This window comes from Bos taurus, chromosome 3 (assembly GCF_002263795.3).
Source record: "Bos taurus isolate L1 Dominette 01449 registration number 42190680 breed Hereford chromosome 3, ARS-UCD2.0, whole genome shotgun sequence".
Lineage (NCBI taxonomy): Eukaryota > Metazoa > Chordata > Mammalia > Artiodactyla > Bovidae > Bos > Bos taurus.
This window is the reverse complement of record NC_037330.1, coordinates 6,887,599-6,910,932: the sequence shown is the minus strand read 5'-3', so window position 1 is coordinate 6,910,932 and position 23,334 is coordinate 6,887,599. Positions and strand designations below refer to the sequence as shown.

At 38.9% G+C, this 23,334-nt stretch overlaps 1 protein-coding gene across 5 annotated transcripts in view; it reads left to right on the top strand.

Moving 5' to 3' along the window:
• UAP1 (UDP-N-acetylglucosamine pyrophosphorylase 1) overlaps window positions 1-4,621 on the top strand; it is a 32,335-nt gene extending 27,714 nt beyond the window's left edge. For 4 of the 5 annotated variants that reach the window (XM_059884714.1, XM_005203527.4, XM_005203526.4 and 1 more), the window contains 2 exons: window positions 2,957-3,023; window positions 4,038-4,615. In XM_059884714.1, the coding sequence (XP_059740697.1) occupies window positions 2,957-3,023; window positions 4,038-4,130 (160 nt within the window). In that variant the 3' untranslated portion in view covers window positions 4,131-4,615. 5 annotated transcript variants of the gene reach the window in all.
• Window positions 4,622-23,334: the final 18,713 nt, after the last annotated feature.

Below are 23,334 nucleotides of genomic sequence, written 5' to 3'. Positions count from 1 at the left end.
GCTTGATATTCTTATTACACTTAGAAAGTTATTTGGTTTAGTTTGAATTAAAAATTTTTAGGATAGTTTAGGACATGTGTACAGAGCCAAGGATCTGGAGATGGCATTTATCTCAGAAATAGAGTAGCAGGGATGTCTGTTTTGTTGGTATGTTTTTTCCTGCCTGTGTCACTCATCCTGACCCTGCAGAGACAAGTCCCTGTGAGTGGCAGGTGTTTCCGGGATGCGGCCCTGGACATAAGGAAGTAGACTCAAAGCTGGCTAGTTCTTAGAACAGCTGTAGGTGACTGTTGCCCCTTGTGCCATGGCAGCTGGGACAGAGAGCCTTTTGTCATTTTCTGTCCCATCCATCATGTTTAATATGTAGAAGCAAGCTGCTTTTACAATTTGACAAAATAAAGTTTTGATCCTGAATTTCCTTTTCATTGAAACACAGCTTTCAGTCTGTTAAGTGAGATAGCTTCTTAAGGATACAACTGAAAACAACAGGGAGCGATCCCAGCTAAGATTCAAAGTGTTTTAAACGTTATTTAATTCTTGTTTGAGTTCTTTATTTCACACTCCCTCACCCTCATTTACTTCATTTGTAGTCATTTCTTGAATAGTTAAACTGAAATCAAAGTTTGGCCCCAGATGAGATCATGGACTTAAGAATAGGTCTTCCTAAATTCTTAGCACTAAAGGATACTCTCAGAGAATAGAAAAAGATTATTTAAAAATGAGAGATGAAAGGGAAGTATTTTTTTATAAAAGTGGGAAGAAGCAGCTTGGAAGTATTCTGAAAGAAGGGAAGGCAGGATGCTAAATTTTGACAAAATGACATTATTTTTATTTATCACCTTACACCTGCTCAGCAGTGTTAGCTACCAAAAGGATGCTTGACTAAAGAATAGGGGACAACTAATTTGCCTGAGATTTTACATTTGGTAATGGTAGCTCCTGTCTTTTCTGCTCTCTGGCACCCAGCTTGCTTAGTTTTGTGGGGGATATCTGTGATATGGAAGGGAAGTTATATTCAAGTTGTTTACGTGTTCCTTGGGCTCAGAAACACCTTCAGTTAATTACTGGCACACCAAATCCTTTAGGGGTTCAGGTGGGACTGGGCTATGTACATCTTATCAATGGAATGGGCCCTCATTTTCCCATCTGGTTTTATGTGACTCCAAGCTGTCCCCAGAGGGTCTGGACCAGACCTCTTGAGCTCTTTTGATAAAATCTGACACATATCTACATCTCAGCCTGCGGAGACAAATACTCCATTTCTTAATTCATCTTTTACTTGAATTAGTCTCCCATCTGTCTGCCCTCATAGTTCATTTGTTCATTCAGTCAACAAGCATTTGCAGGCCTGCACACAGACCTTCAGGTACTGAAATCCCAGGGGCTGAAGGAGCGTACATAAGAGAAATTAGTCATTTCTTACAGCCTCCTGGGAGAGTCAAGATGCACATACATTAAAGTAAGTAAATCATCAGACCGTGATGTTGTTTATGTGTTAAATGTGTGGTATAAATAGTAATTACCCTAGGAGCATGTGACTTATCACATATCTAATAAATTTATTTATTTGTTTTTATAAATAAATGAATGAGAACAATCACTGTACAATGCAGTGGTCAAAGGAAAGTTGGGGCTCGAGTTAAGTCTTGGAGGGTGGGTATGATTTGGATAGTTAAAGGGACCATAGTTGAGAATGACTTGCAATAATCTAAAGTGCCTGTGTCTAGCCTGGCTTGACTGGGAAGTAGCAGGCAAGTGAGTTGGAGTAGGGTATAGAGTGCCTGGAAGGCTCACTAAATGGTTGTTTGGAGAAAGATTGGGTGTGGCTGACCTCAGAAGGTCTCTGATTTTATTGACCCCACCAAACCCTCAGACTTACATATTTGGTGAAACAAAGGGGAGCTAATGGTTTGAGGCTGCAAAAGGCTAGATTTTTTGTGTGCTCTGTATCTTACTGGTAAAATTCTCAAAATGGTGAAAAATCTCGAGATTAGTGACTTTAAACATACTAAAAGCACTCTTAATTGACTTTTGTGTTATGTAATTTAGAAACTCAGTATTGCGAGTGGATGTAAATGTTAGAGTGTGATCTAGAGGAAGCAAGTGGTGACTTCAGCTTTGTCTTCACTGGGGTGCAGTGAAGGGACTTTGGTAAAAAGTAACAGTGAAGCTCCCTGAAACATTGAATAAGTCAGCTCAGCTAATCTAGGAGATGTGGGCTGTACTGGGAGATAATCTAACTGACCTTTTAGTCTAATTAGAATTTTCCGCAGTGAAGGAAATGTTCTATGTCTGTGCTCTCCAGTTTGGTAGTCACTAGCTGTTCATGGCTACTGAGCACTTGAAATGCGGTTATTATGAATGAGAGACTGAATTTTGAATTAATTTTTAAAATTTTAATTAATCCAAGTTTAAATAACAGTATGTGGCTAGTGGTCATTGTATTGGACAGGGTAGCTTTAGAATGCTGGTCAACATTTGCACCTAACGTGCGAGGTTGTGACAAGGATTAAAATGAAATTCAAAGGATTCAAATTGTCTAGCTTTGAGCTTGGAATGCAGTGTGTGCTCAAGAAATAGTCCTTTCTTTATGGAATTAAAATGTGGAAATTATAAAAAATAGTGTGTACATTAAGGGATAAGTGTATCAAGGTTGGTGAAGTACTGTGACGAGCCACTGGTGATTAAGGGATAAGTGTATCAAGGTTGGTGAAGCACTGTGACGAGCCACTGGTGATGACTGGCATGTATCCCAGGTAGTGCCCTTTGAACTACAATGAGTCTGTATTAACTTACTCCCCAAGAAATTTAGCGATCATGAGGGTAGGAGCTACTCTAATTGTTTAGGACAATTTTGTTACCTGCAGGCTTCTCAGAGGGAAGTTATAATCTGTATTTTCACTCTGGCAAGCAACATGGGAAGCAAAATCTTCAACATGTCTGATTTTTTTCTTAGCTTGAAGGATGCCAATGATGTGCCAATCCAGTGTGAAATCTCTCCTCTTATCTCCTATGCTGGAGAAGTAAGTCTGCTTTGTTCTTTTCCCTATTCTTTTAAAAGTAGGATTGTGATACTGTTTTATGTTGAAGTAGAGTTGTCCTTGGGCTTCCATGGTAGCTCAGCTGATAATCCACCTACAATGCAGGAGACCTGGGTTTGATCCCTGGGTTGGGAAGATCCCCTGGAGGAGGGCATGGCAACCCACTGCAGTATTCTTGCGTGGAGAAAGCCATGGACAGAGGAGCCTGGTGGGCTACAGTCCTTGGGGTCCCAAAGAGTTGGACATGACTGAGCAACTAAGCACAGCACAGCACAGAGTTGTCCTTGGAGAAGATACAGCATTTTCTAGTGGGCGTCCCCTGAGGAACTCCTCCTAAGAATGAGAAACCTCTTGGAAAATTCCTGGTATGGCTTTGTATCAGTGGCTTAGTTGCCATGAACAGAATGTTCAATGTTTAGTTCATTTTACCTGTACATCAAAATGCAGTGGTCTTTTAAAAATAAGCCTTGCTTTTTAGGTAAATCTTCTGGCTTTTTTCAGTGCAATATAATTTTTTAAAAAAATATTTTTCAGTGGGTCTACTTTGTTCATACGCTTAGTACTTTCACTTTTAAGACTAGGGGATGTAGCAGTCCTTTTTAATATGTACAGGGTTTTGTTTTTGTTTTTGTTTCTGGAGATCCTTGTCAGCTTGCTTAGTTCTAGCATCAGAAATAGCCACCTTGCTTAGAATGTTAACTGTTGGGTGATGATTATAGGAAGAATGACTGTCATCTTATTAACTTTAAATATTATGTTATAATCAGAACATTTTTCCCTCTTTTTGTTGTTTGTTTTATGCTTCCATAATAGGCCATTAAACCCAGGTTTAAAAGTAAACTAAATAGAATTTTTTATTGACTTTTAAATTTTTGTATCTCAGTCCAGCTTTTAGCATTCATGCTTTACGTCATTATTACAGCCTCTAAGTCCAGCACTGCGTGACCTGTGTTGATCAGTTTTCTAACTATGTTTTTATTTTGACCCTTCTTTTAGGGACTAGAAAGTTATGTGGCAGATAAAGAATTTCATGCACCTTTAATCATTGATGAGAATGGAGTCCATGAGCTGGTGAAGAATGGTATATGAGCCAGATGCTAAATAAGTTCCACCACAATAAGAATAGCTTTTATTTTTGATAGACTGACTGTGAACCCACAGGACCTCTCCTGGAATACTCATGTTTGAATATACACAGGCTTTCATGTTGCTTGTTGAACTCTTGTAACTACTACATACTTCATAAGATCCAGATGACTGAACTTCAGAAAGCGTTTTTATGATTCACAGCTGATTGAAGGTCTTATTTATATTTTTCAATTGTATTTTTTTTCCAAGCTAAGGAAAACATTGGCCATCTTGGAAATTTCTTACAACATAAGTATAGTCAGGATGTTCAACATCACTTTACTTGGAGCTGGAAGCATTTGTTTTGAACTTGTACATAGTAATAATATGTCATTGTACATGTCAAAAGGTTTCTATGGTACTAAAAGTTTGTTTTATTTTATCAAAAATTAAATTTTTTTAAGAAAACAATTGGACAGTAAAATAAACTTTTCTTCTTGTCTCAAGTGTCATTTGTACTGTGAAGAAATTATTCCATTGGGAAAATATGAAACTTTGGAGAAACTTTGAGATAATACAAGAAAAACCAAATTAATATTTCTGTGACTACAGTCTTCCAGCTTTTTATTGATTATCTAACTTTTGACTTTATCCTCCTATCACTTTATAATAGTAGGAGATGGCTTCGCCCTTCTCCAGGACATATTTGGCAGTGTCCTAGACATTTTTTGTTACCATAACTGAGAGGGTGGAGTGGTAGTACTGGCCTCTAATGAATAGAGATCAGGAATATTCCTACTCATCTTACAATGCACAGGACAACCCCCTATAAACAAGAATTAATCTTGCTCAAACTGTAAAGGTTGAAAAACCTTGTTTCATATCACTGCTTTATTCTCTTTTGCTCAAATATTTGGTGACACTTGGAATTTTAAAAGATTGTAATTTTTGCATTTCCTCAGCAAGTTAATCACGAACATCCAGGTTTTTGGTATGTTTGTTTACTTTCAGCTAGAGGATTAAAGGGCTTCCATGGTGGCTTAGCATCTGCCTGCAATGAGGGAGACCTGGGTTCAATCCCTGGGTTGGGAAGATCCCCTGGAGGAGGGCATGGCAATCCCCTGGAGGAGGGCATGGCAACCCACTCCAGTGTTCTTGCCAGGAGAATCCCCATGTGCAGAGGAGCCTGGTGGGCTACAGTCCATGGGGTTGCAAAGAGTTGGACATGACTGAGCTGTCGACTAAGCACAGAGGATTAAAAAGAGAAAGATGGTTCTTTAAATATAGGCCATAGGTCACTGGATATTAGTAAGGGTCCTCTATGTCTAAAATGTAGTTTGCATAAAAATATTGAGCTTTATAAATGCAGTTTATATAGCCTTTAAGTATTGACCAAAAGCATAAAAATTGATAACTGGATAAATGAAAAAATTTTTAAATTATGTCTAGAGAAGAGATTAATAAATTTCATTTTCTGTTGATAAGATCTCACAAGATAGAATGTCATGGATGACCCTCTGTTCTCTAGAGGCACAAAGTTTAAGGATCCCTTTTTTCCTTTGGTTCAGCTCAATTCAGTCACTCAGTCGTGTCCGACTGTTTGCGACCCCATGGACTGAGCACCCCAGGCCTCCCTGTCCGTCAACTCCCAGAGCTTGTTCAAACTCATGTCCGTTAAGTCAGTGATGCCATCTAACTATCTCATCTTCTGTTGTCCCCTTCTCTTCCCGCCTTCAATCTTTCCCAGCATCAGGGTCTTTTCAAATGAGTCAGTTCTTCCCATCAGGTGGCCAAAGTATTGGAGTTCTAGCTTCAGGCATCAGTCCTTCCAATGAATATTCAGGACTTATCTCCTTTAGGATGGACTGGTTGGATCTCCTTGCAGTCCAAGGGACTCTCAAGAGTCTTCTGCAACACCACAGTTGAAAAGCATCAGTTCTTCGGCCCTCAGCTTTCTTCACAGTCCAACTCTCACATCCATACATGACTACTGGAAAACCATAACTTTGACTAGACGGACCTTTGTTGGCAAAGTAATGTCTCTACTTTTTAATGAGCTGTCTAGGTTGGTCATAACTTTTCTTCCAAGGAGTAAGCGTCTTTTAATTTCATGGCTGCAGTCACCATCTGCAGTGATTTCGGAGCCCCCCAAAATAAAGTCTGACACTGTTTCTACTGTTTCCCCATCTATTTCCCATGAAGTGATGGGACCAGATGCCATGATCTTAGTTTTCTGAATGTTGAGTTTTAAGCCAAGTTTTTCATTCTCCTCTTTCACTTTCATCAAAAGGCTCTTTAGTTCTTGGCTTTCTGCAATAAGGGTGGTATCATCTGCATATCTGAGGTTATTGTTATTTTTCCCGGCAATCTTAATTCCAGCTTGTGCTTCATCCAGTCCAGCATTTCTTATGATGTATTCTGCATATAAGTTGAATAAGTAGGGTGACTATATACAACCTTGATGTACTCCTTTCCCGATTTGGAACCAGTCTGTTGTTCCATGTCCAGTTCTAGCTGTTGCTTCTTGACCTGCATACAGATTTCTCAGGAGGCAGGTCAAGTGGTCTGGTATTCCTATCTCTTTCAGAATTTTCCACAGTTTGTTGTGATCCACACAGTCAAAGGCTTTGGCATAGTCAATAAAGCAGAAGTTTTTCTGGAACTCTTGCTTTTTCAGTGATCCAACAGATGTTGGCAATTTGATCTCTGGTTCCTCTGCCTTTTCTAAATCCGGCTTGAACATCTGGAAGTTCACTGTTCACGTACGGTTGAAGCCTGGCTTGGAGAATTTTGAGCATTACTTTGCTAGCATGTGAGACGAGTGCAATTGTGTGGTAGTTTGAGCATTCTTTGGCATTGCCTTTCTTTGTGATTGGAATGAAAACTGACCTTTTCCAGTCCTGTGGCCACTGCTGAGTTTTCCAAATTTGCTGGCATATTGAGTGTGGCACTTTCACAGCATCATGTTTCAGGATTTGAAATAGCTCAACTGGAATTCCATCACCTCTACTAGCTTTATTCATAGGGCTGCTTCCTAAGGCCCACTTGACTTCACATTCCAGGATGTCTGGCTCTAGGTGAGTGATCGTACCATTGTGATTATCTGAGTCATGAAGATCTTTTTTGTACAGTTCTGTGTATTCTTGTCACCTTTTCTTAAATCTTATGCTTCTGTTAGGTCCATACCATTTCTGTCCTTTATTGAGCTCATCTTTGCATGAAAAGTTCCCTTGGTATCTCTGATTTTCTTGAAGAGATCTCTAGTCTTTCCCATTCTACTGTTCTATTTCTTTGCATTAATCACTGAGGAAGGCTTTCTTATCTCTCCTTGCCATTCTTTGGAACTCTGCAATCAAATGGGTGTATCTTTCCTTTTCTCCTTTGCCGTTCACTTCTCTTCTTTTCATAGCTGTTTGTAAGGCCTCCTCAGACAACCATTTTGACTTTTTGCATTTCTTTTTCTTGGAAATGATCTTGACCACTTCCTCCTATACAGTGTCACACACCTCCGTCCATAGTTTTTCAGGCAGTCTATCAGAGCTAATCCCTTGAATCTATTTGTCACTTCCACTGTATAGTCGTAAGGGATTTGATTTAGGTCATACCTGAATGGTCTAGTGGTTTTTCCTTTAAACTGTATGATATTTATATCTATTAATAGTGTTTGTGCTAAAGCTTAAATAGTGTGTCTCGCATATTTTCTGTTTCATTTCAAAATAATAGCTCAATTTTGCTGTTGTTATCCATTCCATTTCTCAAAAGGATATAGGATTTGAGTTCTTCATCAGAGCAAGCTCTAAACTGGATTGTTGAGGACAGATCTATAGAGTCTTTAGCCTCTGAATGGTATATGCTTGCTTTTCCTTTTTCTGAACTGTCATCTCCTATTTCCTGTCTCCCTATCTTAAGATCGTATACTAATAGTGCTGGGCAGGGGAGCTCTGACAGTGTGGGGTCGTGGCAGTGGTTTCACTATAGAGGAGCAATGGTTGGGCAACACTGGATGTAAGGCTAAAGAGTTTGAGAGCCTCTGAGCCATGAAATCATAAGGTAATAGCATGGTATATCTTCATGAGTCCTTGTCAAGTTATTGTTCTAATTCAGCAAATATAGAACCAGGTAAAATGTTTATTAAAATATGAATTGGAATCACTTGGCAACAGCATTGTAGAATTTATGTGAGAGTTAATAACCACTGAATTTGGTCAAAATCACCCTTACTATGTGTTAATAACTTTGCTGATAGTCACAAATGAACATCTAAGGCCAACTGAGTGTGTTATTTGAATACTTGATTTTTTTCTTCATTTCCTTCTTGCTTCTCAAAATCGATTCAGTTTTGATGTCTAAAAAGGAATTACTAGTGAAGAATATAGGAAGGGGAGCAAAAGGAATTCCATTTTCAATTTCTAGCCCTTCTACTCCTGGAAGTTTTGGCTGTTGCTGGTAACATGTGATTTCATTTCTAACCCTAACTTACTATCTCCAGCATTTTCTGTTGGTGATTCATCATGGTACGGTAAGATCTCGATTATTCAGGTAAAAAGAGGCAAGGAAGAATCATGCATAACCCAGGAGAGTGACTAAAACACAGGTCATTCAGTTGGCTTGGATATCTGTTTCTGCTCAGACTGAGACTGATGCTTTTACAATTCATGGCCCTCTTTAGAGCTCCAATTTAGGAAAAGCATGTTGGGAAGTGAATGAATGAGTCAGCCAATAAAGGTTGAGTGCCTGTCACGTGTCCGGCACCACTAGGGGATAGAAAGTGTAACATAGGGTCTTCTTACAAAGCTTGAATGCGGCTTAAAGAGATAAAAATTAACCCACTTAACACAATAGGAAGATACTCTAGTACTAAAATACTCAGAATGAAAAAGTCCAGTAACAGTTAAAGGTCATTATGACCTGGAGTTTGGTGTGGCAGAACTCCCCAACAAACCTCATCATTTTGAGAATAGAGCTATTTCCTTCTCAAATTGGGATCAGAGATTTGTGTTCTACAAAGAGGTACTTCAATCATTTCAACATGTGTAATGAAAAATCAGTGAGGTTTTTAGTGTTGGAATCCTGTTTTGCTCCTAGTAAGCACTCAAGTAAGTTAACTCTGATTTATTAATTTTAATTACCTTAAAATGCAAATGATTCAGAAATGGATTATTAAAGGGATATTGTTATTATGGGAAGAAGGAGTCACTGGCCTTGTTAGGTTGTCAGGTTATACCCAAGTTAAGGTTTAATAAGAAAATCTGACAGTGATTTTCTCAGTGTAGTCCCCTGATCAGGTCCATCCGTTTCCAGTACCCCTGGAAACTTGTTTGCAATGCAAATTCTGAGACCTGCCGTAGTACACGTTTGTGTATGGGGCCCAGAAATTTGTGTTCTAGCAAGCCCTCCAGGTGATTCTGCTGCACACCTAGAGAATAACTACTGTAAGAGAATTCAGAGCAGCTAATCAAAAGTTCACAGATGGTACCATAAAGAACATAAATTAGGGAGAGAAACAGAGAGGTTAGTGTTCCTAGAGCAAGAATAGTTGATCTAGAATAATTAAGCCAGAAGCCAAATAGATATGTCCTTTGTGAGCTTTATTCTTTAAAATGCCAAGGGAATGTACTGATACTAGTAGAAGAATGGAGGATGGAATTTGTAAGACCTGATCAGGACAATTACAATTGTTAGAATAGTGGTTTCCAAGTCCCATGGAGTCTCTGAATTACTTGGAGAGCCTTAAGAAAAACATACTCCAGTCCTAGAGATTATGATTCTGTCTGGTGGAAGGCTTGGGTGACTGGTTACAAAAAGCATTTGACGATTGTAAAGGGCAGCTAGAAGTGAGAATCACTGACTTGGAGATGTGTACTTAGTGCAGAAATCAACAACCAGGGGTGAGATGGGAAAAGTTTGAATGTGTTCTGGCTTTGGAAATAGACAAGGGGTGGGGCGAAGAGTGAGAAAGTTTTCACTGGAACAGCACAGACAGATGGGCAGGTGGGGCTCAGATGCAAGTGCTCTGGAGGGGATTTGATTTTGCAGATACCTCACACTGCTAGAATGGAACCACCCGAAATAGTGCTCTTCCTAAATTTTATCCCTCATTGACAGCATTTCCCAAAACAAGGAATGGTAGGGGACCAGGGAAAGTTATTTCATAATTTGGTTAAAAAATATGTTTCAGGCTGAATGAAAAGTAAAATAATGTGTTAAGGTGATGGCATAATGGGTGGGCATTTTTTTCTATATTGCATAAATTTTTGGATAATGAATTATTAGTAGTTATGAAGGCTCAAGGGTTAAATAAACCACGGGTATCCACATTAACTAGTTAGGTACAGCTGTGAGAAAACTAGGAGGTAAAATTGGCTGTGGAAAACTTGGGGGGATGTAACCGTACTTTCAGATAATAGAATGTTGACAGTGTAGAATTGTCATGTAAAACAACATGGTCTTCATATGCTACCAGCAAGATAATGCTCAAAATCCTTCAAGCTGGGCTTCAACAATACGTAAAAAAGAATTTCCAGATGTACAAGTTGGATTTAGAAAAGACAGAAACCACAAATCAAATTGCCAGCATCCATTGGATCATAGAAAAAGCAAGGAACTCCAGAAAACATCTGCTGCATTGACTGCGCTAAAGCCTTTGTATGGATCACAAATTGGGAAATTCTTAGAGATGGGAATACCAGACCGCCTTACCTGTCTCCTGAGAAACCTGTATGCAGGACAAGAAACAACAGTTAGAACCAGACATGGAACAATAGACTGGTTCAAAATTGGGAAAGGAGTACATCAAAGTTGTATATTGTCACCCTGTGTATTTAACTTATATGCAAAGTACATCATGTAAAATGCCAGGCTGGATGAAGCACAAGCTGGAATCAAGTTTGCTGGGAGAAATATCAGTAAGATATACAGATGACACCACCCTTACGGCAGAAGTGAAGAGAAGCTAAAGAGCCTCTTGCTGAAAGTGAAAGAGGAGAGTGAAAAAGTTGACTTAAAACTCAGCATTCAGAAAACTAAGATCATGGCATCCAGTCCTATCACTTCATGGCAAATAGATGGGGAAACAGTGACAGATTTTCTTGGGCTCAAAACTCACTGCAGATGGTGACTTCAGCCAGGAGATTAAAAGACACTTGCTCCTTGGAAGAAAAGCTATGACAAACCTAGACAGTGTTTTAAGAAGTAGAGACATCACTTTGAGGACAAAGGTCCATGTAGTCAAAGCTATGGTTTCTCCAGTAGTCATGTATGGATGTGAGAGTTGAACTATAAAGAAGATTGAGGGCTGAAGAATTGATACTTTCGAATTGCGGTGCTGGAGAATACTCTTGAGAGTCCCTTGTACAGCAAGGAGATCAAATCGGTCATTCCTAAAGGAAATCAACCCTGAATATTCATTGAAAAGACTGATGCTGAAGCTAAAGCTCCAATACTTTGGCCACTTGATGTGAAGAATTGACTCATTGTAAAAGACCCTGATGCTGGGAATGATTGAGGGCAGGAGGAGAAGGGGGCAACAGAGGATGAGATGGTTGGATGGCATCACTGACTCAAATGGACCTGAGTTTGAGCAAATTCTGGGAAATAGTGCAGGGCAAGGAAGCCTGAAGTGCTGCAGTCCATGGGGTTACAGAGTAAGATAGGACTTAGCAACTGAACAACTGAGCTTTGGCATTACTTGGAACTTCTTTGGAAAATGATAATGTTTTAATTCAGAAGGGTATATGAAGCAAATTTGCTGTAAGAATTCTGGGTAACACACTTGGAGTTAAAACCTTTCTGCGAGAGGCTTAATCTGAGTCCTCTGATGTAATACATGAATTGAGTGTTTTGTTATGGCCTCTTAAAGAGGATAGGCTTAGTAGGCTAGCCAAAAGCTCAGTGAGTCAGTGGTGACACCAAAGATGTTTATATAGACATAGTGTTTTCAAAGTTCTGCACAAAATGAGGACAGTGTAAGAACGGGAAGTCTATCATTATAACTTCATGACTCATTGTTTCCACATTGCTTTCTTATTTCTATCTCAGTGATTCTACTGCTCAGGAAATGTTCCTTTGCAGATTTTGTTCTGGTGGACAAAGTTTTTTTGTTTTTTTTTTTAATTGACAAAATGATGTGTAGAACTCTTCATGTATATATATTATATGGTAAAATATATAATATAGTTGGTATGAATAAGATTATAAGGAGACTTGATAGACTTCCTTTTATAGTTTAAAATTTCTCCTAATTTGAGGAAATTAAATCTCATGAACATAAAAAGTAATTAAGTAATGATGACTATGCCCAGCACCTTATAATGGTGCTTACCTGTGAGCCAGGCATTGTGTTAAGCATGTTATGTACACTGTCTCATGTAATCCTTATTACTTTCCTATGAGATGAGAACTCTTATGTTCAGTCCTTAAGGAAACTGAGGCTTAGAAGTTAAGTAAACTGTTTAAGATTATATGATTAGTAAGAAGCAAAGCTGGAAAGTGAACCCAGAGTCTGAATCCAGAGACCTCCTCTTTTTGTTAATATTTTTCTTTAAAATTTTCAAACATACCCAGTAGTAGAGAACAGAATAATGACAGTCTGTTCCTTAGTTTCTAACAACTAACATTGGCTATACTGTTTCATTTAATGCCCACCTCCCAAGCCTCCAGGGAATTACTTTAAAAGTAATTCTACATGTTGGATGTTATACTTCAGATTATATCTAATAGAGAGATTTCTATTATATATATGTATATATATGTGTGTGTGTGTCTGTGTGTATAATCAATCTATTATATATGGGCTTCCCTGGTGGCTCCAACAGCAGAGAGTCTGCCTGCAATGCAGGAGACTCAGGTTCAATTCCTGGATTGGGAAGATCCCCTGGAGAAGGGAATGGTTACCCATTCCAGTATTCTTGCCTGGAGAATTCCATGGACAGAGGATCCTGGCGGGCTGTATTCTGTGGAGTCGCAAAGAGTCTGACACCACTGAGTGACTAACACTTTGATATATATGTGTGTGTGTATATATATATATATATCTCTCTATAACCCCATACCTTAAAAATAATTATTTAATATCATCTGCTATCAGTGGGATGTTTATATCCTCTCAGGATTCATATTTTGAAAGCTAACCCTCAATATAATAATATCAGGAAATGAGGCCTTTAGGAGGTGATTAGGTCATGAAGATGTAGTCCTCATGAATAGGATTAGTGCCTTTATAAAAGAGACCCCAGAGATTTTCCTTGCCCCTTCCATACTGTGAGGATACAGTGAAAAAAGGATAGCCATTCATCTATGAACCAGTAAATGGGAACTCAACAGATACCAAATCTGCCAGCACTTTGATCTTGGACTTGCCAACCTTCAGAAATGTGAAAAAGAAATTTCTATTGTTTATAAGTCACACAGTCTATGGTATTTTTGTCATAGTAGCCTGAACAGACTAAGATGTTATCTAATATCCAGCCAATGTTCAGATTTTCCCAACTATCACATATACATCTTTCTAATATCAAAAAGCACAGATGTTACTTTGTCAACAAAAGTCTGTCTAGTCGAGGCTATGGTTTTTCCAGTGGTCATGTATGGATGTGAGAGATGGACTGTGAAGAAAACTGAACGCCGAAGAATTGATGCTTTTGAACTGTGGTGCTGGAGAAGACTTTTGAGAGTCCCTTGGACTGCGAGGAGATCCAACCAGTCCATCCTAAAGGAGATCAGTCCTGGGTGTTCATTGGTAGGACTGATGTTGAAGCTGAAACTCCAATACTTTGGCCACCTGATGCAAAGAGCTTACTCATTTGAAAAGACCCTGATGTTAGGAAAGATTGAGGGCAGGAGGAGAATGGGACAACAGAAGATGAGATGGTTGGATGGCATCACCAACTCAGTGGACATGAGTTTGGATAAACTCTGGGAGTTAGTGATGGACAGGGAGGCCTGGCGTGCTGCAGTTCATGGGGTCGACACAACTGAGCGACTGAACTGAACTGAATATTGATGTATCTGAATCAAGTTTTTTTTTTTTTTTTTTTAATTTTAATTGGAGACTATTTACTTTACAATATTGTGGTGGTTTTTGCCATACCTTGACATGAATCAGCCATGGGTGTACATGTGTCCCCTTTCCTGAACCCCCTCCCACCTTCTTCCCCATCCCATCCCTTTGGATCATCCCAGTGCACCAGCCCTGAGTACCCTGTCTCATGCATCCAACCTGGACTGGCGATCTGTTTTACATATGAATATATATGTTTCAATGCTATTCTCTCAAATCATCCTACCCTAGCCTTCTCCCATAGAGTCTAAAAGTCTGTTCTTTACATCTGTGTCTCTTTTGCTGTCTTGCATATAGGCTCATTGTTACTATCTTTCTAAATTCCATATATATGTGTTAATATTACTGTATTTGTGTTTTTCTTTCTGACTTACTTTGCTCTGTATAATAGGCTCCAGTTTCATCCACCTCATTAGAACTGCTGAATCAGGTTCTTTGTTAAGACATTTAAATGGTTTTTAACCTATCCATGTCCTCCTTTTTAAAAAATATTTGTTGGAAAAAAGCCAGTAATTTTTTCATTGTCACTTTGTAGATTTTGGAATTCATGTTCATGGTACTCTTTAACATTTTCCTCTGTCTTCCTTATTTCCCAAAAACTGTTGTTGAATCTGAGGTTTGATCAGATTCAGGCTCTCCTCTTTTCTTTTGATGAAAAATACTTTGTAAGTGGTTCTGCATTTATTTAATGTGTTAGCAGATATTGACGACAGTTTCCTAGAGCCATTATTTCATTAAGGGATGAAAAACGGCAATTTTATTAGTATTTCTTTTGTATTTATTAGCAAGATTATTTGTAAAGAAACATTGTCATCAATTATTTGATTAGTTACAACAAAAGCAGTTGTAACTGCTTTTTCCTTTACTAGTTTCCAGAATGAGTTATATCTTAGCAAAATTCCCAAGGTAATAAATGAAGTCCTCTCCAACTCTGAATATCATTATGAATTCATGGGTTAAAAAAAAATACTTGATGTGTTTCCATCCATTACATTCATTATTAGTTTTGGGCAGTGAGACCCTTTGAATTGTCTCCTATGTTCTTCTGACATAACTCATAACATTCTTTTGTATTGATAGCTTCTTTGCTTTCTGGTATCACAAGATGTCTCAGGACAAAATTAATTATTTCTAGCCCTACTCTAGACAAATTTTTTAAAAAATACCACTTTAGATGTTTTATAAAATATGTTTACTAACTCATTTATTGTGACACATTTGTTTTCCTGACTTTAATTCGGAAAAATCCTTGTAACGAAAATTTAGGTTTGTAAGTCTGAGTTTACCTGTGGAATCAAGCCTATACTCTTGATCCGAGGGATGAGATTACATCCTAGAAAGATTGGATCCTCTCTGGGATGAGAGTGTAACTGTTGAGTAGAGTCAAGAGATGGGCCAGGAGTCAGATTCCTGGGAGCTGTGGCAGCTGCACTCTCTCTGCATGTCCCTAGGAGCTGTGACGCACCTAATACAAGTTAAATCTGTATGATTCCTACAGACGCCACTGAGGTCACCTTCAAATGAGATTGCAGGCTCTTTAAATAAGGCACCCAGTGGTGCCTAGCAGTGGGAAAAGGGTCCAACCTATCAAAGGAAGCCTTTTCTTCAAGAAGTCTTTTTCCTTTTAATAAGAAATGATCTCTAGATACTATAGGCCCTAGTAGTATTTATTGCTAGAGGCACTGAGCTAGAAAATATATTTTGTTTGTTATGAAAAAAATATAATTATACTGATAATTCCAAATTTTAAAAAACCAGGTACTTTTTAGACTCTGTGTCTCTTAAGCTGAATATCTTTCTTCCTAACAATCAATGTAATTATTTATTTTCATTATATTACTATTATGGTTAATTTTATGTGTCAACTTGTCTGGGCCATGCATGGTGCCCAGTTATTTGGTCAAGCATTATTTTGGAAGCTATCAATACAAAAGAATGTTATGAGTTATGTCAGAAGAACATAGGAGACAATTCAAAGGGTCTCACTGCCCAAAACTAATAATGAATGTAATGGATGGAAACACATCAAGTATTTTTTTTAAACCCATGAATTCATAATGATATTCAGAGTTGGAGAGGACTTGGACTAAATACAATTCTTATGCAGCCTAACAACGTTTAAAAGCAAGACTGGAGTGGGTCAAACTGTCTCCATATAAAGATGTCTGTATTATTTTTTATTGCTGCCTAACAAAAACATACATATTTTCTTAAACTTTCTGAGGATTTGGAACTTAGAATTTAGCTGGATGGTTCTGGGTAAGGTTCTCGCAACAGGTTGCAATCAGTCCATCATCTAAGATCAAAATTATCTGAAGTCTTGACTAAGGCTGGGGAATCTGATGCTAAACTCATTCATGTGACCATTGGTAAGAGTCCTCAGTTCCTTTGCTCTGGGGCCTCTCCCGGAGGGCTGGTTATAACATGGAAACTGGCTTTCCTCAGCACGAGTGATCCAAGCAAGAGAGAGCAAGCAAGATGGAAGCCACAGCTTCTGAAAGGTAATCTCAGGAATGAAATAGCAACATTTAAAGAATACTATGCTGGTCATTTATTGTGCAGTATGGGAAGGGGCTGTTTAAAGGTAGGAGACATCATTGGGGGCCATCTTAGAGGCTGACTGCCATGAACATAGATATAAAATTCTTAACAATATTTTAGCAAATTGAATCCAATGATATATAAAATGGATAATGTATTATAACTGAGGTTTATCTTGGGAATTCGTGATTGGTTTAACATTTGAAAATTAATCGATGTGATTCACCATATTGGCCTAAAAAAGACAAATTATAGACGGTAGTTCAGCTGGTAAATGCTGTCCTTGTTAGTATAGTGGTGAGTCTCCCTGCCTGTCACGCAGGAGACTGGGTTCAATTCCCCAACAGGGAGGCAACATGCTCTTTGGTCTTCCCTCGTGGTTCAGCTGGTAAAGCATCCGCCTGTGAAGCAGGAGGCCTCGGTTTGATCCCTGGGTTGGGCAGACTCCCCTGGAGAAGGGAAAGGCTACCCACTCCAGTATTCTGGCCTGGAGAATTCCATGGAGTCTCAAAGAGTCAGACACGACTGAGGGACTTTCACTTTACAGCTGGTAAAGAATTTGCCTGAGATGCAGGAGACCTCAGTTTGATCCCTGGGTTAGAAAGATCCTCTGGAGAAGAGATAGGCTACCCACTCCAGTTTTCTTGGGCTTCTCTGGTGTCTCAGATGGTAAAAAATAAGCCTGCAATGCGGGAGACCTTGGTTCCATCCCTGGGTTGGGAACATCCCCTGGAGGAGGGAACAGCAACCTACTCCAGTATTCTTCGTGTAGCCCGGTGGGCTACAGTCCATGGGATCCCAAAGAGCCTGACAGGACTGAACCACTTTTCACTTTCATAGATTAAGAAAATGCATTTCACAAAATATAACATCTTTTCCTGATAAAAAGTGTGACGGCACTAGGTAGGAATAGAAAGGGTAAGTGCGTTAAACGTCATGTATGTAGAATCTAGAGTTTAATATGGCAATGGTGAAAGATTATATATTCCAAATCAGGAAAAAGGCAGTGTGTTAGTCATGGCCACCTCAATGTTGTATGGAAGTTTTAGCCAGTATGATAAGGCAAGAAAAAGATATAGAAGGCACCCAGATTGGAAAGGGCAAAACAAACCTGTGTTTGTAGATGACATGACCATCTACCAAGAAAATCCTATGGGATCTATGTAAAAGTCATTAGAACTAATACATTAGTTTATTCTTCAATGTTATACCTCAGGAAGAAAAAGTAAATATCTTTCTCCCTATGCGTTTTGAAGTTTTAAAATATATTTAAAAATAATTAATTGATCAAAGAGAAAGTTTAAACAACCTACCTAAAACTCCATAACTTAGTAGAATGGTAGGGAGTCTATCTGACTCTAAAATCCCTGTTTTTCATTACTAATCTATCTGCTGCCTGCCATGCCTTCTCCTAAACCCAACAACGTTCTAAAAAATGCTATATGCACTAACTATATTTTGAAAGAGAAAAGGAATGTAATCGTTGTGTGTTGCAATTCTTAAGCTGCCTGAGTTGAGGAGGAATGGAAAAAAAATAATACTGAAGGGAGAGCAGTTTCTCTCAGTGAAGTTCACAATTAGCAGTTCACGAGAAAGGCTACTTGGTTAAGAGACTGATTTGGCCTGCAATTTCAAAGGAGGAAGGATCTCAAGCACAAGATACAATATGATCAGGACCGGATGGCTACTGCCAGGGCCATGCTCAAGTCAACGTGAAACAAGGGGAATCACGACAAGATTCTGCAACACGAGGCCCGAGCCAGTTAATGTTCTTGAGTCTACACTGTGATTCCTCTTCATAGGAAAATGTGTATGTGTGTGTGTGTATGTGTGTAGTTTCAGGGAATAGCAAAGAGCGGTTATGGGAATAACTAATCAACATTCGAGAGTAGAATTGGGCTATATTTAGATAAGTGTAGTTGTTTCAGTGGAAAAGTTTTTCTCATACTTTCCCCCTCCCTCTCTGATATTCTCAGCACACATCTATCCACTGCTTATAAAAGGCATACTGAGGGGCAGTGCGTTCGGCAGGCTGAACCTGGCACTGTGTGGATTGTCTGAGTAGAGAAAAAGGCCACAGGACACTAATTTATATTCAACCCCATTTAGTGAGCCACTGGAACATGGAATAGGAATCTTGATAGCTTGCTTCTGGGGAGTAAGGAGAAAAAAGCACAAACTGCAATTGGGCCTTGGATCCTTGCAGAAAACAAAGTTGTAAGACAAACTGCTTTGCTTATTGGCCTGTTCTTGGTCAGAGATGAAAATATCCAAATGGTGATCAAATTAGAGGCTCAATACTCTTTCAACTAACAGCTATTAGGAAAAAGCTTTTTTTTTTTTTTGCCTCCTTCTATCCTTGTATCCATATTTAATTGGCCTCCAACAATAACCCTCTCAGGGACTTGTTTCTAGAGATCTTTGGAGTCCTCCGGATATAGCAGCAGCCCTTGGTCCCCTTTGCTTGTCCTACCTCAACCTGCCTTGGTGTCAAGGGGGCTGCGTAAGCAGAACTTGAGGGTAATGATGAGGTCATATCTGAAGTCCTAGAGCAGAATGTATTTGCTTAAGCGAATTTTTATGGCTTGATTTTTCACTTATTTTCTAACTGAATTATAGGCTAGTTCCTGTGACTAAGCTACTTCCCTGGGGGCATTGTCCTGGCTAGCTTTGGTTACTGGAAACCTCCCAGCCTTCCTGGGGGACTTACCTGGTAGCTCAAATGGTAAGAGTCTGCCTGCGTGCGGGAGACCTGGGTTTGATCCCTGGATCAGGATGATCCCCTGGAGAAGGAAATGGCAACCCACTCCAGTATTCTTGTCTGGAAAAAATTCTCTTTCTTTCTTTAGCCTTCCTGGTAGGGTTATTTCTGTGCAGTAGAGGGCAGCATTTTCAAATGCTTAGCCATTAGGAGAAAGGTGGGAACTTGACGTTTGAGAGTACTGGGATATGTATATGTATCTCAGAACGCCAGCATAAATATTTCATAAGCCCTCTTCCCACTCCGGATTAAGATTTCAGGAGGAGTCCTACCATGCCCAGACCCACACAGACATGTCATTTTCGGTACAACTTTCATCACAAAAGACCTGAGATTACTGACATGAGTACTTCACTTACAGAGAACGGAGGGCCAAAAAGGAATGCCTCCCTCAAAGTCACACAGCTTGTTAGTGACAACGTTCAGACTAGATTCTAGGTCTGTGCTGGAGTTAGGATTTGGGGGCATGAATTTACTGAGAGCAATTAAAGGTCTGAAGTGAAGTGAAGTGAAAGTTGCTCAGTTCTGTCCAACTCTTTGCGACCCCATGGACTATACAGTCCATGGCATTCTCCAGGCCAGAATACTGGAGTGGGTAGCCTTTTCCTTCTCCAGGGTATCTTCCCAACCCAGGGATCAAACCCAGGGATCAAACCCAGGTCTCCCGCGTTGCAGACAGATTCTTTACCAACTGAGCTATCAGGGAAACCTAGATGTGGATAAAATGCTAGAGAGTAAGACAGGGAAGGGCAGGGTAGAATGGGACCCTGGACCCAAATAGTACCAACAGTATGGATTAAAGAAATTAGTAAAAAATTTTTATTTTTGCATGCTTTCTCTAGATTTCACTCCAACAAAAGCCCTTTCGCAAAAAGTATCTGATAAATTTATTAATACTAAAATGATGCTTCACAGACTAAATTTGTTACTTGTCTTGGGTTTAGAAAATTAAATAATAGTTAAAGGATAAAACAATACTAATCCTCTACCCCACATCTATTCAACTTCCCCTCAGTCCTGTTCTGTAGAAGTAACCACTTTAAACTCTTGTAGCTTTTTCTTCTGAAATTTACTTCCATATTTCCATATATGGATCTTCCTCAGCTTGCAATGCAGCTATGTCCCATCTCAGTTGAAAATATAAGTCTAAGTCCATGTAATACAACTAATCTACTGAATATCATAGCTTAATGTTACCTACTTTAAACGTGCTCAAAGCACTTACATTAGCCTGCAGTTGGGTAAAGTCATCTAACTCAAAGCCTGTTTTATATAGTCAAATGTTGAGTATCTCATGTAATTTATTGAATACTATACTGAAAATGGAAACAGAATGGTTGTTGGGGTACAGATTGGTTGTAAGCGTATCAGTTGTTTACCTTCGTGATTGTGTGACTGACTGGGAGCTATGGCTGCTGTTGCCTCCCAATATCACAGTTCAGTTCAGTTCAGTTCAGTTGCTCAGTAGTGTCTGACTCGTTGCGACCCCATGAATAGCAGCACGCCAGGCCTCCCTGTCCATCACCAACTCCCGGGGTTCACCCAGACTCACGTCCATCGAGTCAGTTGATGCCATCCAGCCATCTCATCCTCTGTCGTCCCCTTCTCCTCCGGCCCCCAATCCCTCCCAGCATCAGAGTCTTTTCCAATGAGTCAACTCTTCACATGAGGTGGCCAAAGTACTGGAGTTTCAGCTTTAGCATCATTCCTTCCAAAGAAATCCCAGGGCTGATCTTCAGAATGGACTGGTTGGATCTCCTTGCAGTCCAAGGGACTCTCAAGAGTCTTCTCCAACACCACAGTTCAAAAGCATCAATTCTTCGGCCCTCAGCCTTCTTCACAGTCCAACTCTCACATCCATACATGACCACAGGAAAAATAGCCTTGAGTAGACGAACCTTTGTTGGCAAAGTAACGCCTCTGCTTTTTATCATAAGAGTATTATATCCCACGTTGCTAGCTGGGAAAAAAAATCAAAATTCCAGATTCAAAGTATGATTTCTACTGAATGCATATTGCTTTTGTACCTTCTAAATTTTGAAAAATTTTAAGTTGAATTAAAGTCAAGGACCGTCTGCATATGTGTATGTACGTGTGTATATATATACACTCTGATTTATTAGTTTATCAATTTTAGATGTTGTCTATTAACCTCCTATTTTAGTAGATGAGCTTTCTAACACCTTCTTTTAGCTATCTCTCCTTCATCCTCTTAGTGTCCTTCTAGTGTTACATCACAGCATTTGGTCAAATCAATATTAGCGTTTATAGTATCATGATGGTATAAACATGTCCTGCAGTTGTTCCAAGTAGTGTGCTGTGATTATGCTTTCTTTTATACATAACTTTTTGTAAACCTAGGGTCAATAATTTCCTTTTTTCCATTTGCTTTTCTTTTGTTTACCTACTGCTATTTTATCCAAATGCTCCGAAAGATCTGTCAAATGCAAAGCAATAGTATTGTTAAAATTCTCAAACACATCAGAACTCCCTTCCACTTCCTCACCTGAATTGGTTGTTTTCTAAGCCTGTTTCATGGCTTTTGTCCAGGTTCTTTCTTTTGTACCTTTTCTATGTTGGAGTGTCTATTTTCATGTTTTCTTCACTGGTTTACTCCCTTGCAATGGTACAGAACATACTCCAGTAACTTCCTAAAAAACGGTGTATGACAGGTAAATTTTATGAGTTCTTCCATACTTTAAAATATTTTTGTTTACTGCCGTACTTGATAGATTAATTTGGTTGGGTACTATTTTCTACATTAAAAAATATTTTCTTTCAGATTTGGGAGGCATTGACTTATTGTTTTCTGTTTTCCAGTACTGCTAATTTATTATTTGTTCATTTATTGGCCATGCTTCATGACATGTGGGATCTTAGTTCCCCTACCAAGAATCAAACCTGTGCTCCCTGCAATGAAAGTTTTCATTCTTAATCACTGGCCCACCAGGGAAGACCCTGGCTTTAAGTACTGCTGCTGAGAAATCTGATGGAACACTGATTCTCAGACTAGATCCCTGTATGTATTGTTTATAAGCTTTGAGAATCTTTTATCTCTATTGTTCTGATTTCATGCCAAATTCCTGTCATTGATTTTTTGACCTCTTGAGAGTGCTTTCAGACTTGAGATTCCTGTCTTTCACTTTTAGAAGATCTTTTGCCCTGTTTCTTTGATAATCTCCTCTCCTTCAATCTCCTTCTTTTTCATTTTCTGAAACTCCAATGAGATAGGAGACCTGAAGAATTTATCCTCTAATTTCTCATATTGTCCAATCTATTTTCTTTTCTTTTTATTCTGTTTTATGGGAATTTCCTTATATTTAGCCTCTAGCTCCCCTTTTCCTTAATTTTTTATGTTGTCTATCATATTTATTTAATTTCTAAAAGCTCTTCCTTAATCAGTTATGCTTCTTAAATATATATATATATATATATCCTCCTGCTCTTGTTTTCTGTGTAGTGTCATTCCTCTACTCTGTTCCCTAAAAACATCTTGAAGTTTTTAAATTTTGTCTCTATTACCTCTCTTTTCTGCATTATGTATATTTTTTTTCCAAATCACCTTCATTTTGGTTTATTTTAGTATATTTATGTCAGAAGTTTTCCTCTAACATTCATATATAGTAATAAATATATTTTTAAATTTATAAATATATTCATATTTAAGAGTAGTTCTAAAAAGAAATAGGAAACTCTGTGTACACAGTGAGGCTCAGGTTCGTGTAAACTTGACTCTAGGGTCCTGATGGGTTTTACCTGGCAATTTGGATGGTTCAGGATGTACAAACAACTTCTCCAAGCTCACTCTGTTTTCAAACCTGTGCCTTCTGCTGCACTATGCTCTGCCATGGAACTCATTCAAGATT